The 15,429-nt window shown below is 49.1% G+C and overlaps 5 protein-coding genes across 5 annotated transcripts; 3 read left to right on the plus strand and 2 right to left on the minus strand.

The window, feature by feature from the left end:
* Window positions 1-616: 616 nt before the first annotated feature.
* Window positions 617-2,747, plus strand: EURHEDRAFT_520054 (uncharacterized protein; the record flags this gene model as incomplete). Its single annotated transcript, XM_040786806.1, has 4 exons — window positions 617-664; window positions 717-1,099; window positions 1,148-2,015; window positions 2,070-2,747. The coding sequence occupies 4 exons, from the start codon at window positions 617-619 to the stop codon at window positions 2,745-2,747; spliced, it is 1,977 nt and encodes a 658-aa protein (XP_040642513.1).
* Window positions 2,748-3,285: 538 nt separating this feature from the next.
* On the plus strand, window positions 3,286-4,734 carry EURHEDRAFT_520055 (uncharacterized protein; the record flags this gene model as incomplete). Its single annotated transcript, XM_040786807.1, has 1 exon — window positions 3,286-4,734. Exon 1 carries the CDS (start codon window positions 3,382-3,384, stop codon window positions 4,732-4,734), a length of 1,353 nt encoding a protein of 450 aa, XP_040642514.1. The 5' UTR covers window positions 3,286-3,381.
* Window positions 4,735-5,076: 342 nt separating this feature from the next.
* On the minus strand, window positions 5,077-6,394 carry sur2 (sphingosine hydroxylase; the record flags this gene model as incomplete). The annotated part of the gene is made up of 2 exons (XM_040779903.1): window positions 5,077-5,651; window positions 5,704-6,394. The coding sequence occupies 2 exons, from the start codon at window positions 6,392-6,394 to the stop codon at window positions 5,077-5,079; spliced, it is 1,266 nt and encodes a 421-aa protein (XP_040642515.1).
* An 831-nt stretch (window positions 6,395-7,225) lies between these two features.
* EURHEDRAFT_408036 (translationally-controlled tumor protein) lies at window positions 7,226-8,365 on the plus strand. Its single transcript, XM_040780727.1, has 4 exons — window positions 7,226-7,414; window positions 7,541-7,817; window positions 7,878-8,037; window positions 8,089-8,365. The coding sequence occupies exons 1-4, from the start codon at window positions 7,400-7,402 to the stop codon at window positions 8,171-8,173; spliced, it is 537 nt and encodes a 178-aa protein (XP_040642516.1). The 5' UTR covers window positions 7,226-7,399; the 3' UTR covers window positions 8,174-8,365.
* A 146-nt stretch (window positions 8,366-8,511) lies between these two features.
* Window positions 8,512-15,126, minus strand: EURHEDRAFT_512155 (putative C6 transcription factor; the record flags this gene model as incomplete). Its single annotated transcript, XM_040786039.1, has 7 exons — window positions 8,512-9,547; window positions 9,602-9,672; window positions 9,723-10,048; window positions 10,099-11,701; window positions 11,758-11,897; window positions 14,319-14,636; window positions 14,685-15,126. The coding sequence occupies 7 exons, from the start codon at window positions 15,124-15,126 to the stop codon at window positions 8,512-8,514; spliced, it is 3,936 nt and encodes a 1,311-aa protein (XP_040642517.1).
* Window positions 15,127-15,429: the final 303 nt, after the last annotated feature.

Below are 15,429 nucleotides of genomic sequence, written 5' to 3' on the forward strand. Positions count from 1 at the left end.
TCGTGGTGAGTCTCAAGGCATTGAACAAAGGCTGCCTTGTAAAGGGTTCAAGTCTCGTCTCGTCATACACACTCTGACGGCGACATCCTAATGGGATCCATGTTTGGAGTCGCAACCCCACGGCTAAACGAATGGGCTAGTAGCCGTAAAGAATAAGCCGTGGTAAGGTCGTACTTCCTCTTGTCTTAGTGAAACCCTTCGATAAATCGAAACTTGTTGGCGAAAACCTCATGCAGCGAGAAATCTGTGTTGCGCATGAAGGAAGTGTATTGAGCTGATATCCACATGGAATTCTGAATTTGTCTCGTAGTTGAAAGCTCTTGCTTGTATATGGTACACCATGCGCATCTAGATTTGCAAAGGCATTGTTGAGGAATTCAAGGACCTGCATGAAATGACAGCAAACAGCGATCATATCTAGGGCAACCAGTGAATACTCAAAGCAGTGAATATACTCTATAGTTTAATTTGTTTTATTCAGAAAAGAACATGTATATAAACCCAGCATCTTGTTCTCTCTTTTTTCTTTAACTCCTCCATCGTCTACGTGCTTTCTCAGTTTTATCTTCCCAGACTCATGACCAATTGACTGCAGCTGCATTTGTAGAGAGCTACCATGTTGGAGCTTCTTCCGGGGGAGATGCTTATCAGCATAATAGAAAAGGTACGCCCCAATAAAAAAAGGATCTGGAAAAATTACAATACTAACAGCAAAGCTCTCCAAACGTGACCTATTCCAACTCTCCCTGGTGTCGAAATACCTTCACGATTCAGTGCAGCCAGAGCTATACAGGGACTTCACCCTCATTACCCTGCACGAAAGGCACCATGACCTCCATGAATCTCGCTTTCTGCAACCTGCCTTGACAGACGACACTCCCAGCCTGCAGTCATGCGGTGTGTACAGCTGGATCAGACATCTGACAATCGAGGCCCCCTTGCACAACCATGCGAACATCGCTACGCTATGGGGAATGGACATCGACGAGATGAGTCTGGAAAGGCGCCGCATGACCGAGTATACAGAATTCATGAACTTGTATCGCAATGTGCAGCGTGTGCTCACTCGTTTGCCGCATAACACTCTGCAGGGCTTCAGGTATGTCACCTCAACTATTGAACAGAAAAATAGATCCTGATCCATTAGTTGGCACCTTGGCTGCTGTCTTCCCAAAGGAATCTTCAGCGCACACGGTTACCTCGCGCGCCGTCAGCGCCAACTCACCTCTCTATCCATTAGAGTGTACCCTGGCTACACGTACACAGACGGCCTGGAAGGATTGATGTACCTTCGAAATCTACGCCATCTCTCTTGGAAACAGGCCGATTTTATCGACAGCTATATACTCTACGATATCATTGAAACTAACTGCCGCCACCTCGAATCGCTGGAAGTTGGATTTGAGGGTCGCTACACTCTGGCTCCTCGCACGTCGGAGTACTGTCTGCAGTCGACTGGTCTTTTCTCAACTGTGCCTGAGGACCTGTACGTCCAGTTTGATGCACTACATACTATAAGTCTTGTAAACGTGTCGTTCAAGCTGGCGTACTCAGTCTTCTACCCGACATTTGACTTCAGCCAGATCCGCAAGTTGAAGCTACAGAACTGTCGCTGCGTGCTCAATCTCCTCAGAGCTCTGCGGTACACTTCTAGAGGCATCAACCTGAAAGCTTTCGAGTGCGACTACGAAGAAACCACTCCCCCGAACCAAGACAAGAGCATGTCCGATTCTAGAATGGTTAGTCTGGGTGTTCCTAAGTTTCTCGAAGCCTTTCGTGGTCTTGAACAGCTGTATGTTCGTGCAATGGACTTTCTCGTGCAGTCTTCTGAGCGTACCCCGTGGGCTATTCTCAAGCATGCACCTACTCTGAAGCGCCTAGCATACCACTATCATGACAAGCTGGCTATGGGTCAGAATCGCGATTGTCCGTTCTTCTGGAGACACCGTCTCTACCAAGTCTTCGATAATCTCCGCCTCGAAGCTCTGGGCATAAACATCATTCCTCGCGACCTGGTAAGCCCCCTCCCATCCACCCAACCTCTTACACCACATAGGTAACAACCCCAGCGCACCCGCATCGACAAAACCCAAACCTCCCAAACCCTCAGACTCCTCCACCTCCGCATGACAGGCCCCTATCACACCCCCCGCAACCTCCTCCACAAGCTCAAAATCGCCGGTCTCCCCAAAAAATGCGTTCCCCTGTCCCTCCGCCGCCCCAAACGCCGCATGCCCTCGGAACACACCTTCAAAGTTCACCTCGCACTGCGGATGTCACTGGACCAGGACCGACGGATGAAAAAACTGGTCAACATGATGGAGTTGCTTAACTTTGTCGAATGGGCGTTTAGTCCGGATGGACTGCCGAATTTGATGGTTCTTGCGTATGGCGATTTCAGCTGTAAGCAGCGGTATGGTTGGTCGCAGGTCGTTTTTGTCCGGTACCCCCGTCCGAACATGCCTATCCCCAGCGCAAAAGAAGACCGAAATGGAATTTTCGGTCCATCCTTGCCATTCCGCATCATGCATCCCGAAGACGAATATCTGTGGGACGAAATCGACGGCGCGAAGGAGTTGCTCGAGGCGTGCCCGCAGCTGTATGCGGAGGATATTACGGCGAGACCGAATGAAAATGTGACGTATCCGGAACCGCAGGAGAGTTATTTCTCAGATGATGAGTTGCCTGGTGCGGAGAGTGATGATGTGGATTATTTCGAGGAGTTTGCGGAGGATTTTTTGGATTAGTGGATGAACATGATTGGATTGGATATAATGTTTTGGAGTTTTGCTTTTCGCTTTTGTTGGAAATTCTGGATATTGAAATAAAGGGGAGGGAAAGAAGCTTACAAGGGGAAAGAAAAGTTTGTCATATTGGAAACCAGGTTATGTCTTTTGCGATGTTTGACTTACAACGGATAGATGGACATCTATTTGTCAATAAAAAATGGCAGATGTATCTAGCTTTAATGGGATTTTAACTGGATTCAGAAACGAAGTATGATTACCATATCATCGTACAGATATAAACCTCCTAAGACATACAAATCCTTGGTCTCCACAAAGCCATTGTCAGCTAGCCAGAAGAACAAAGCCCTAATGAGAAAACCAAGATATTCAAGACAAAAGGCATCTCAGACAAAAGGACAAAGGACCATTATGCGCATAGAGCTCTTTGGCTTCTCTCTCTATATACGGAGACTGATTTTCCTAGTCGTCATGATGTCCATCGCCATATTGGATTGCTCTTCATGTTCCATTAACGCTAAACTGCAAAGTAGCAGTGCTTATATTGATTTAAAGTCCATCTCAACTTGCGAACTATTACGAGCATCTATACCCCGGAAGGTCATATCCATACAACCAGAACAACCGACACGCCATGGAGAAAGCAGTAATCCGCCGCATCAAACACCGCTACCCCCTAACAACAACCGACCTAACGGCTACCGAACTCCTTGCCCTAACACGCACTCTCCTCTTCGAGAACCCACCAGTCTACCAAATATCACGGCCCACACCCGCCCAGATCCTCCCAAACGAACGCCTCAAAGAAGAAATCAAATTCCTCCCACCCGCGCTCCGCCGGAATAAACTGGTGCAGATGATACCGAAGTATATCGGTCGGGAGGCGGAGCTGTGTGCTTCGCATAGTGGGCTAAATGCGTATGTTGTCGGGCATTTATTTCACTTGGTCAAGGCGGAGGTTACGCGGCGGTTGGAGAAGATGGATCGTAGGGCTGAGTGTCTGGAGATGTTCGAGATAAAACTGCTTCGCTCGATCCAATCTATTCGACGGCTTTGGGGAGAAAAATCGCCAGAGGATGATGGTGAGGCGCCGATTGGTGCGCCGGGGGAGCATTATAATAAATGTGAGGCATGTATGCTTGCGCGGATAGTGGGGGAGCCGTTGTTCCTGCGGAATCTGCGGATTGCGATTTTGAGTCGGACGAGGACGAGGAGGAAATCCAGGTCACCTAGGTTGTTGAGGTTTATCGAGGGGTGTATTGAGTGTCATGGGGAGGCGTTTAGGGTGTTGCATGAGAGCGGGCAGTTGGCAATTGATTTTAAGGAGGCGAGGAAAGTTGCCGCGAGGAAGAGACGGGATCGTCATTCGTATGAGCAGGTTGAAAGCAGACCGAAGGAATCGAGCACGGCGTCTATCCTTGTTCATCTGGATCCGAAATTGCAGAGGGAGTGCTTTGAGCAAAGTACTTTGCGACTCGAATCAGAAGAAGACAAGGCACCCAACACGGAGGCTGATGAGACGGAAGAGAACGTCTCGCTATACAAAGAAACCCCAGACGAAGATATGGACGAGACTCTGGTATCAACCGATCCTTTTCTTAGTGATACGACTGCAGTATCACCCATCAGTCTGTTATCACCCAAGAAACATTCTTCCAACGCAAAACAGACCCTAGCTGGCACCATCCCGTCCCGCGACATGCTTGACTGGGACCAGGTAGTGAATTACGAAAAAAGTCCTCTTGATTCTTTGGCCAGAAAAATAGAAGCCATAGAGCTCGAAGGACCAGATATGAGCGATGGCCCAGACGCGGGTATTCTGGCCATGGATTATCGAGATTTGATTGGGAAAGAGACATGCTATTCTGAATCTGAGTACAGCCAGGAAACATCTGAAGGTGAGGATGCCAAAGAATCAGGTCGTCCGGTTACGACGTGGAGTCTTTTCGTAAGCGATGATGAGATAGCTCGTCGAAAGATTTTATGAATGGTAATAGAAATGGGGTCTGATGGTCTTCAGTATTTTCAATAGAACCAATAGATAAATAAGCATTAATAAACATATATTATTATGCATTAACAGTCGTTAATTCCAATTTCGTTGCAATCAACGCACATCCAAAACAAGCAATTACACGTTGTACAGGGCCAAACAGCCCAAAGTATTAATACAGCGAGGCGAATAAAATATAGACAAGCAAAACAACCGCCATCTCCCGGAGAAGTCCTGCAACCCCGAGGATACTCAAGTAGGCGAGGCAAAAGAGAATGCAATATGCAAGCCTTCTGATACAAACTCCCATTGTTATGCAATGATGGAAGAAGAAACCTAGGCCTGGAGGACACTGCTGGCCACACCATGGGTTACACCCTTGAGATCTTCAACGCTGGTGGACAAGGTCTTTCTGCGAAGGCGCGTTCGAGCATTCGAGTCAGTTGGCTCTCCCGAGACTACTGCACCTTCGCTGCGCTCCTTGATAGCGGTAGCTGCGGCGGCTGCATCTTGCTCCACCTTTTTCTGAGCGCTCTCCCGGGACCGTTCGTAGCGGTTTTTGACATCGCCCTCCCACTTGGTACCCAACATTCGATCCCAGAAAATGAAGAATGGTTGAGAGAAGTTGTTCTTGATACCCCAGCTTTGGTGGTGGATGTCGTGGTAGGCGGCGTTGTTGGACGTGATCTTCTGAAGGGGGTCCCAAGGGAACTCGTAGCCGCAATGGTCATCGACGGTTTTAATTGTAGACATCGTGAAGAACCACATGCTTTGACGGGTGGTCATCCGGGCGGTCAAAAATCCCACACCCGTACCGGCTGTATCAAGGAGGAACCCTTCGACTGGATGATTGTACAAAGCACCAAAAGCATACGGGACATAAAGGCGATGGTGGCGCGAATGGAATTTGACTAGAGACAGTTAGAACCGATCACTCATAACACGGACAATTGCAGTGCTTACCATATAGCCAGCGGTTCAAATGCATAGCGCGATGCCAGAAGTATTGCCAAGTATCCACGACGCTGATAGCCCAGACGAATTGCACAAACGGAACAAAGTACCAAAAGACGAAACTAGCCAAGGTCATCTCCCATTCAGTGAAAGCTGGAGCAATGGCTTCCACGCCAGACTCGAGGATAATCGACTGCGTCATTCCAGGGTATTTTCCACCCGACAGAGCTCCGGCAAGCATCGTATGGCCGCTCCGGGACAGATTCTTGGCCAGTCCCAATGCGTCAATTCCAAACAGAGCCAAGAAACCAGGCAGCACCCTCTGGACAATGCGGATGCGTTGAGCCCAGACAGCGACATCGTATTCCTCCTTTCCAACACACTCCTGCTCATCGAAATAGCTCACTGCATAACCTGCAATTGTTTGAACGACCTGTTGGAGGACGACATCTCGAACCACGTGCCAGCGCGTGACATGGTTTCGCTTGAGGACCTCTGCGGGCGTGTGTAGACGGTACTGCGGGAAAAGATCGTAGACATCGATGAGGTGATAAACCATTGATAGACCCCAATAGGCGACGATCGGCAGAATCAACGAGAGTATGTTATCGGAGATCGGAGCAAGGAGAGGTTCGCGAGGGGTCAAGGTATACGAAGGAAGAGGCGGAAGGTCGAAAACGACCGAAGTATTGGACGCCATTTTAAAAGACGAGCATGCGACGGTGCGAGAGTCGAATAAAAAGAATCAGCGCATAGAAATCGGCGAGTGAAGAAGCGGATGACCTAGGATCTTCGGGCGCGAATGTCGACGGCACGTATACACGGGAGAGGTAAAGTCGAATAGTAGTGGTCGAAAGAAGTGTGATTAGGTATCCCGGCGACCAAAAGTGTATATTAGGAGAATGAGCGCAATATATTAGGAAATGAGTAAGAAGTGAGGTATTTCAGGCGGATACGATCAGGGGAATAGCGGCAGTAACAGGTATGAGCCGCAGCTTCCGAACACCGGGAAAAAGCCGTAGATTGTAATGCCAGCACGAGTTTTTCAGATTAAGGAAAGGAATGATAAGGACAAAAGAGATGAAAAGAAGAATGATTAGAAGTTGAAGATGAAGAGTAGAAGAAAGTCAGTATTCCGTAGTAGTGTCAGGAACCATCCCAAAGCGGTGGCACCACAAGAAGTCGTCGAAGCCGATCGGCTTATCTAATCGGCGTGGTACAGTACGGTACAGGACGGGTATTGATGCCAGGACATGTGGATTTCAGGAAAGTTACAGTGTAACACACCGTATGTTACCGATGGTCTCCTTTTCAGAGTGGCCTAAGTCTTCAGGCAAACAACATCAGATGTTGCAGTTACAAGAGGCATGCAGGTGTCTCCGTATTTGCAGAGCCAGTGGTTATATATTCTACACCCTCAACTTCGGAACACACTTGAAATAAACCTAACTATGTGCTTGTATTAATTGCTGACAGTCCCGATCTTTCCAAAACAGACTAGTGCGCCCCCGAAAAAATAAATTCCGCTATACCGCTTTTGGAGGCGCCACTAAAACTTCAAATTCCCCTCTTCTGTATGGTTTTTCTTTTCTCTTTTTCTCTTCCTTTTTCTTTTTCCAGCCCGCTTATTCTCTTCATATCTTCTCTTCCGGTCTTCTTGTTGTCGTCGTCGTTTTAGGCACTTAATTCTCTTCATCCCGTCAAAATGCTTATCTACACGGTATGTTGTGTCTGACCCCACGTTTCTCACGGAGGGGCAAGAAAAAAAAAATAATAAAAAAACCGTTTCTCCAATATTCCAATGAGCATATCAACGAACATATCTCTAACACGAATTCATCGATAGGACCTCATCTCCGGAGACGAACTCCTCGCCGACACCTTCAAGATCCAGGAGTCTGGCCCCGTCCTCTGGGAGTGCGACTGCAAGAAGTACCTCAAGAGCAAGAACGAGGACTTCCAGCTCGAGGGCGCCAACCCCTCTGCTGAGGAGGCCAACGACGATGGTGGTGAGGGTGAGGCCGTCATGGTCCACGACATTGAGGACCAGTTCCAGCTCGTCTGGCTCAAGGCCGAGGAGGGCATGAAGCCTTCCAAGGACGCCTTCAAGCAGCACCTCAAGAGTGAGTTCGCCGTGGCTACCTACGCGTGATAAGGAGTTATTTTACTAACAAAGTTTCAAGTCTACATGAAGAAGGTCCTCACCAAGCTCACCGAGAAGGGTGCCCCTAAGGAGAAGATCGATGAGTTCAAGGCTGGTGCTCCCGCCGCTGTTAAGAAGATCCTCGGTAACTACGACAACTACGACATTCTCATGGGCAAGGCCATGGACGGTGATGCTATGTATGTTCAATTCACACTATCCCGACTGGACAACTCCACTAACATCTACAGGCACGTCCTGATCGATTTCCGCGAGGACGGTGTCACCCCTTACGCCACCCTCTGGAAGCACGGTCTCGAGGAGGTCAAGGTCTAAACTTGGTCAATCAAGTTTAACCTTGATGAGGAAAATGCGAAACGACCTAATAAAAGTGAGATGGGACAAGGGACCAAGATACGGATATATGGACCTTGCTGTAGTCCTGTCTGAGTCTTCCTACCGCTCGCCCTCCTGGATATTTTGTTTATTTAGCTATATCGCATCTTTTCGTATCCTGCCAGTCACGCCTCATGAATTGTTACGTCTTGCTCTCTGCCTAATAGATAAAACTTTCTTCTTTCATAATGATATTAGTAAGACTGATTTGAGGTTATATACATGAACATATTCATACACCTATATACAACAAATAAAATTGCAAAACAAGGTATCAATCAAAACCCACCCCCGTTTCCACCCGCACCCGCACCCCCCATATCCGCAAACTCAAACCCCACAACCGGATCCAACTCCATCAACTCATCCGCAACAGGCAAATGCTGCCCAAACACTGCATCCCACTGATCCCAGTCGAAATTGTTCAGGTTCGGATCGACCATTGACGGGGGTGTGGGGACTGCGGTGGGCATAGATATTGATTGTGCGCTTGGGGAGAAGGGGAGGGTGTTTATGAAGGAGAAGCCGCTTGGTGGTGGTGTGGTGGTTGTTACCCCGGTGGGGGGTTGAGGTTGAGGTTGGGGTTGTAATTGCGGTTGTTGCGGTGGTGTGTAAGAGATAGTACTTAGTGGCGGGAGACTCTCCGGCGATGACACAGTGGATCCGGCTAAAGTCGCATCGAGAGAACGGGTAGGAGGTGGTAGTGGTGCAGCACCCGGGGAATGAGGAAACTGTGGCGTAGCCGGAAGAGAACTCGGTATCGGTGGAGGAAGCTGGTAACGCAGCGGACTAGGTCTAACGCTCGACACAGGGTTTGGAAGCATATGATTCCTTGTCATATTGTGGAACGTCTTCGAGAAGTCCGATAACTGTCGGTCCACCGGCACTTGTCTCGAATCCGCGAAACACGAGTACTCATCCGGCCCAGGAACAACACCTGCTTGAATCTGTGCGTGTTCAGTCCAGAGCCGTTGCGGGTTAAGACCAGCCTTCTGCCATGCTTTCTGGCGCAGACGTCGAATCATATCCCATGCTTCGCGGCCTCCGTCCTTCAAGGGTCGTTGTGTCGAGACGCCATCTTCACCACCGACAACGCCACCGTCAGGTCCGGAGAGTGAGAAGATTTGATCTATGAGAGCGCGGGATTTAAAGGCTTCTTGGCTGTGTGGACGTTCGTAAAGGTCGATGAGCATGATCATTGTTGCGTGCATGGGTTGGTGGTTGCCGGGCCAGCTCCATTGAAAAGGTTGGAAGTCGGGGTCGCTGGCGAGGGAGATGAACTTTTCCATAAAGCCGTGACAGTGGCGGAGGGCGCTGTTTCGTTAGACTAATTTGAATTAATTAGGGTGCGGTCGAGTAAGTGCATACCTCTGTCGTGCGGATGGCCAGATACGGCTTTTGGCGTTTTTGAGAAATGGTTGGTATGCGACGCAGAATGCCTTATTTGTCAGCCCATTTTTCAGAGCCACCCTCTGTAAAGATGACTAACCTTATCAATGAATAAGGACAGTAATATCCTTGCCCACTTGTGAAAAGCAACAAGAACAGGAGAATGGTATTGCTCCGGACAACGATTGGGCCCTTCACCTGGAAGCTCTGTATCAGTGGTCCTTACTTCAACCGGAGATCGTGAGGAATAAGACGGTGAATCGTCAGATACAGAGGCCGTCTCCAGACTCATAACGTCTGGAATTCTATTCACGATCGAGTTTAGTTGAAGTTGCAGGTCGAGGAGTATGGATCTGAGATCTTCCATGTCCCGTCTCATTACTGGTTTGGTTCCGAGCTGGATCTTTAATATCCGGCGAACAGCCCCTAATCCAAAATTAGCCTTTATAGATGATCTTATAAGAATGGATACGTACGCGCCATAACATATTTCCCCCTAGCAGACAAATAATAGACATTCACCAAAGATGGCCCGCCACAAATTGTCGGCTCATCTGGATTGTCTCGTAGCCGCATATTGGCAGACACAAGCTGCTCGTATTGCTCTGCCTCGGGTGTGCCTAGGAGTGTATCTTTAAGCTCACTGGGGTCCCGTACATCCCAGTAATTCTCATCACTAACCAGTGGCGGCAATCCACTGGACATCGCGACGACGCCGTCCATGTGCACGATATGCCACCATAACCGACGGCGATATTCGGCTTCACAGGGCTCGATGCCAAATTTTGCTGGATCCCGATGTAAGCCCATAGTTTGCGCGACACGCATGGCAAGGCTAATAAAAAGACTGCTGGTTAAGGGTTCTTCCTCTTTGGAAAGAATGGTCTGAACCAATAGATATGCTGCCAGGCCTTGTAATGATGTACTTCGTGGGAATGATATTTTAGTCAGCCACCGCGTCACCTCTTCGTTGAATGTTTTTGAAAGCGCGGATCGAGAGTTAACATTGAACTCAGCCTGGAGAGTCCGCATCGACACGGTGACTGAACCACCATACCAAATGGCATATAATAACGGAACAAACGAAGGATCTGGACATGGCTCTCCAGAGTAACTGCTATAATCGTACCAATCCCAAAAAGCATTGTATAACTTCAAAATCGTAGGCGGATGAATAACCGGACTAATAGCATGTACACCCGACATAAACCCTTTGTATAAGATATGACTCTGTCGCTTGGTTGGCATGCGCTCGAGCATTTCCGGCTCCACTAATCTCTCCTTCACATCTGGAGATTCTCCAGGAGAAATAAACAGCTTCTGGGGCGTGTTTCCGCTCGATAATCGGTCACTCGGTCCGCTAGACCCGTCAGATGCCTTCCATGTATCTCCTGGCGTCTTGGCTGTTGAATCCGCCATTGGTTCGTCGGTCCAGCTGTTGTTGGCAGAAATCGCATGTGAGCGGTTCTGGTCTCTTAGCAACTGATTGAGGTCGGTGATTTCCTGCGATATATAAGCCCAATAAGTGGTGCCGACGTATCTCGATTTCCCTCCATCCTCGAGACTCAGATGGCCCAGGTTCAAGCTACCCACAGGATCGACCAGATCTGTCGCATGCCCAGAGGGAATCGGAAATTCATCATTGCTCGAATCAGTCACGCGACGCGGGCTAGCAGGACGAGAAGCCATAGTCGGCTTCGCCTGTCCGCTACTTTGTCCAGTATGCCCCGGGGCAGTCTCCAGATTGATATCCTCCGCTAAAAGTTGTCTTTCCGTAGAATCGAGCGGCTGGTTGGACTTGCTCAGGCGTTCAATCATCGACGTAAGGTTGGCGAGTCGCGCCTCAATCGCTTGCGAACCAGGCTTTTGTTCAGGCGACCTAGCCTGCCGTAAATCGCCGTAAATGGATTGTATTTCATCAACGTCCTCCTCAAATGGCCGCGATGTCTCCCTCCTCCGTTTGACTCCTTGTCCACCACCTTTTGCTTGTCTCGAGCGCGATCCGGTGTCTCTCTGTGGCGCGGCATCGTATACGCATTCGTTTCCGTTCTTCGCACAATTCCCGCATACTGGATGGACCTGAACAAGTCAGTATGCGACACACGTATAACCCCAACCCAGAAGGCCTCACGTACCTTATCACATTTCACCTTCCGCCGCCGACAACTGTGGCAGCTATAACTGGCGCGATTGCGCGTGATCTGTCGACCACTTGTCGATGCACCTCCTCTACTTTTGCTCGTAGTCGATGTGGAATCCTGAAATGGTTTTGGGTCTCGATTCCAAATCCCGGAATCGACATAACTGTCTGTCGGGCTTTGGTCCATGGTGTCTTCGCTACCATGCAGTAACCTCGGTCACCGTGGCGGGGGTCGGTTCACTCCATCGACAAGACCGTATCCGTACTCCGTTGGCCTGGTGATTTCTAGACTGCGCATTAGAGATATTGAAGCGCATGCGCAACGCGATAATTCAGTCTAGGAATGGCAAGACGTGCGGCAAGAGAATTGCTGGACTGATGGCATGGTCGTAGTGTACCCCCCGAATTGCCGAGTTGGGGACTGGATGACTGATCTTGGCTCCGCCCGGGGATCTTATCGTATCGGGGTTTGGCCAATAAGTGTGAGGGTATAACATACTTCATGTTCGTTGACAGCAATGCATGGAGTGACATTGTGGTGCATATTGTATTGCTTAAACTACGTATATGTAACTGTATATGCATCTGGGCTAGTGTTTCAATACACAGTTTCTATTTATTGCCATGAAATACAGCTTCGATCTCTCCTATTAGACATAATCACATACTCTGCTTTGGATCTCCTTCCAGGTGTCAAGGAACATTTCAATAGAGCCAGAAGAGCTTCACGCTTGCAATGAAACCACTATGGCGCAGCTCTATATCGGAAGTGTCGACAAACTACACCCACTTCGGGCTTTCTTTGTTGAACAACATCTTCTGATGCAGTGTTTAGTTTGGCCTTGTGGCTGGCAAAGATATAGGCAATGACATGTCTTGTTGGACGTCCTTTCATTTCTTGAGGTTTATTAACATCTGCGTGGCCCCCTACCTCTGCACGGGACTCCATGTTCCACTCACCAGCGCCACTCGACCATTCGGAAGCTAACTGTGAAGTTATTTTGTGTTTCAAGATAAGCAAAACCAACATTGAAGGGCTGGCAGCCTCTTGCTGCTCGTTTGACGCAGCCGAAAAATCGACCATCACGAGTATCTAGGGCTCTGGAGAATCGCAGGTGTTCAGCCGAGTATACCTTTGTGCTATTCGGCTATGTATCCGGGGTCACCCGCTTCCATTCGCTGCTTTGCCGCAGAAGGGGGGTGGGATTAGTGCATTGCACTAGTCAGCCTGTTCTGGTACTCTAGATCTGTTATAAGTGCTTAGGCTTTTATCGTGTCAAAGGCAGCAGCATCCGTCATGCATCTCAGCATTGTTATAAGATGTGTTAGATGGTGTAAAGGCACTGTGATTCGGGCAAATTCCTGATGGAATATTTCGTCGAGTCATCGCTCTCTCGTAGGCTGCCGTCAGTAGTAATACCGAGGCGAAGACGGGATAGCTTGGTCGACATTTTGCTGCTCATGGCGCTCAAAATACGCACACGCAGCACGACCATAGTTCATTTCCTTGTTGATGTTGTGGAGAGGTAGGAGTTCCGGCAGTAGATCCGGTTTGAATCCCTGGGCTGTTTGCCGCCAGGTGGGCATATAGACACTAAGCGTTCTGGAGCGACTGGCACGTTCTTTGGTTGGAGCCGAGAGCTACCAGATACGGCGCGGCTATGCCGACTGTAGCAGGTATGGAAGTTCGCTTATTCTTCTCCAGCATAGATGTCTCTTTTGTGAACCCACTTCCCTGCGACTGTGGAGATGAATTAAGCAGGCATAGGGCCTGTCGTATCCAGACTGCAATTTCAATTCTGCCTTCGTTGATAACAGATATTGGTGTCTGGCGGAGCCTTTCATGTGCTTTGTATCCGTTTAAAGTCTGCGAGGCGCAAGTTTTTTCGATGAAAGATGGACACCGCCACCATAGTATTTCTGAGGTATCTTTGACCTCATCTTTGTCCATACTTCTTGTTCACCTGAACATACTCGGTGGCCATCTCATTGAGACCGAGAGCTTAGTAACGAAGCCGTACGCTGTGGAAGCACGGTTGCTTCTGCAGTTTCGCACTCATCCAGTCTCAGGCGTCTGGGTAAACCGGACACTTATGGAGCTGACTCCTAACTTCTGTTGTGCCATTATCAGCACACCGTTGAAGACCATAATAGTATGAGAAGATGGAGGTAAATGGGTGGTTTGCTTAATAGTTAGTAGTGGAATGAATGAGGTACAGGAAGAAGGGTTCTGAACGGAGAAATCTTAGACGAGACGCAGTCATTCACCGTTTGCTTGAGCAAGCTAGCTACAGACACCTCTTAATCAGTGGTGTAATGGAGGTAAAGATAAAGCAACAGATCTGTGGTGGCTCAACGATAAGCACGTCGGACCTGTTTCCAGGTTCCCAATCATTTTCATTCCATCGGCATCGAGAACAGCATGCCCTCTATCATTGGAAAAACAAACGCCTTTCGCCTGTACAATGCAATAAGACAAAAACAACCTATGGAAAGATATCATGATCAACCCTCATGCCTTGCCCTTCTTTTTATCCTTCTTCTTCTTCTCGCCACCGCCTGCGGACGACGGCTCGCCGCCCATCATTGCCGACATGTCCGGCATTCCTGGAATTTGTGGCATCCCAGGCATACCCTGCAGGTTTTGCATCTCTGCCATAGCGTCCTTGAGAGGATTGTCGCTAACGCCGCCACCACTGTAAGCGGGGGAGTGTATGGGGAGGATCTTGCCGATTTTCCAACCTCTGGGGGCTTGGGGAGCAGCGGGGAGTTTCTCGGGAGTGGGGAGACCTCTGATTCTCAAGCGGTAAGGTGATTGCTCGGTGGTGGGATTGGCTTTGAGATATTGCGCAACGAGGATATAGAGGTGGTGTTCTGAATAATTAGCAACAAACCATCAACAAGAATGACATAGAAACATACTGTTCTTAATCTTGGGATTCGCCAACTTCCCACCCTCATTCTTCAACAACACCCGCACCCGTCCCGGATTCGCCCAATCCTTAGGGTGTAACTTCTCTGGCTCAAATCCCACCTGTAGCCCCAACATCTGCGCAGCATCCACAATATCTCTCGCCAACGGGTTCTCAACCGCCAATTCAACTCCAACCTTGCGGCCTTCTGCCCGCGACCGGGTCTTGTCGAAGTAAACCGGGTACAAGCACTGGTAGTGTCTAGGGATTTCGCGCTGCGGCTCGGGGGCGGGTCTCATTGGGATCGAAGCAGAGCCTCCAGGTGGGGGAACACCAGCACCAGAGAGGATGGATTGATCTGTGAGGGGGGGAGGTAGCTCATCGTCGGAAGAGGGAGCGACCTCTTCGGGGTCGGAGTCGTAAACTTCTTCGACCTGTGCTTGTCGCGACATGGTATTTTTTTTTTTTTTACTACAAGAGACCTCTGTTGTTCAGTTGGTGAGAGGTGTGGGTTGTGTTGGAGAAGTGGTGTAGTTGGCGGTAGTGTTGCCTGCGGAGGTTTTGCGGAGGACTTGGCTTGGCAGCTGTGGCCTTTCCTATTTGGGGTTTAGCGATGGCCATACTAGAACTATATAATCAAACCCAGATTATCCAGAAAAATATCTACTGTCTCGGTTTCTGGCCTTAAATTTCTCACTAATGCTTTGGGCTTGGAATAACTAAAATCATCTTACTGCTCCGACGCAGGGATATAT

The sequence above is a fragment of the Aspergillus ruber genome (assembly GCF_000600275.1).
Source record: "Aspergillus ruber CBS 135680 unplaced genomic scaffold scaffold00002, whole genome shotgun sequence".
NCBI lineage: Eukaryota > Fungi > Ascomycota > Eurotiomycetes > Eurotiales > Aspergillaceae > Aspergillus > Aspergillus ruber.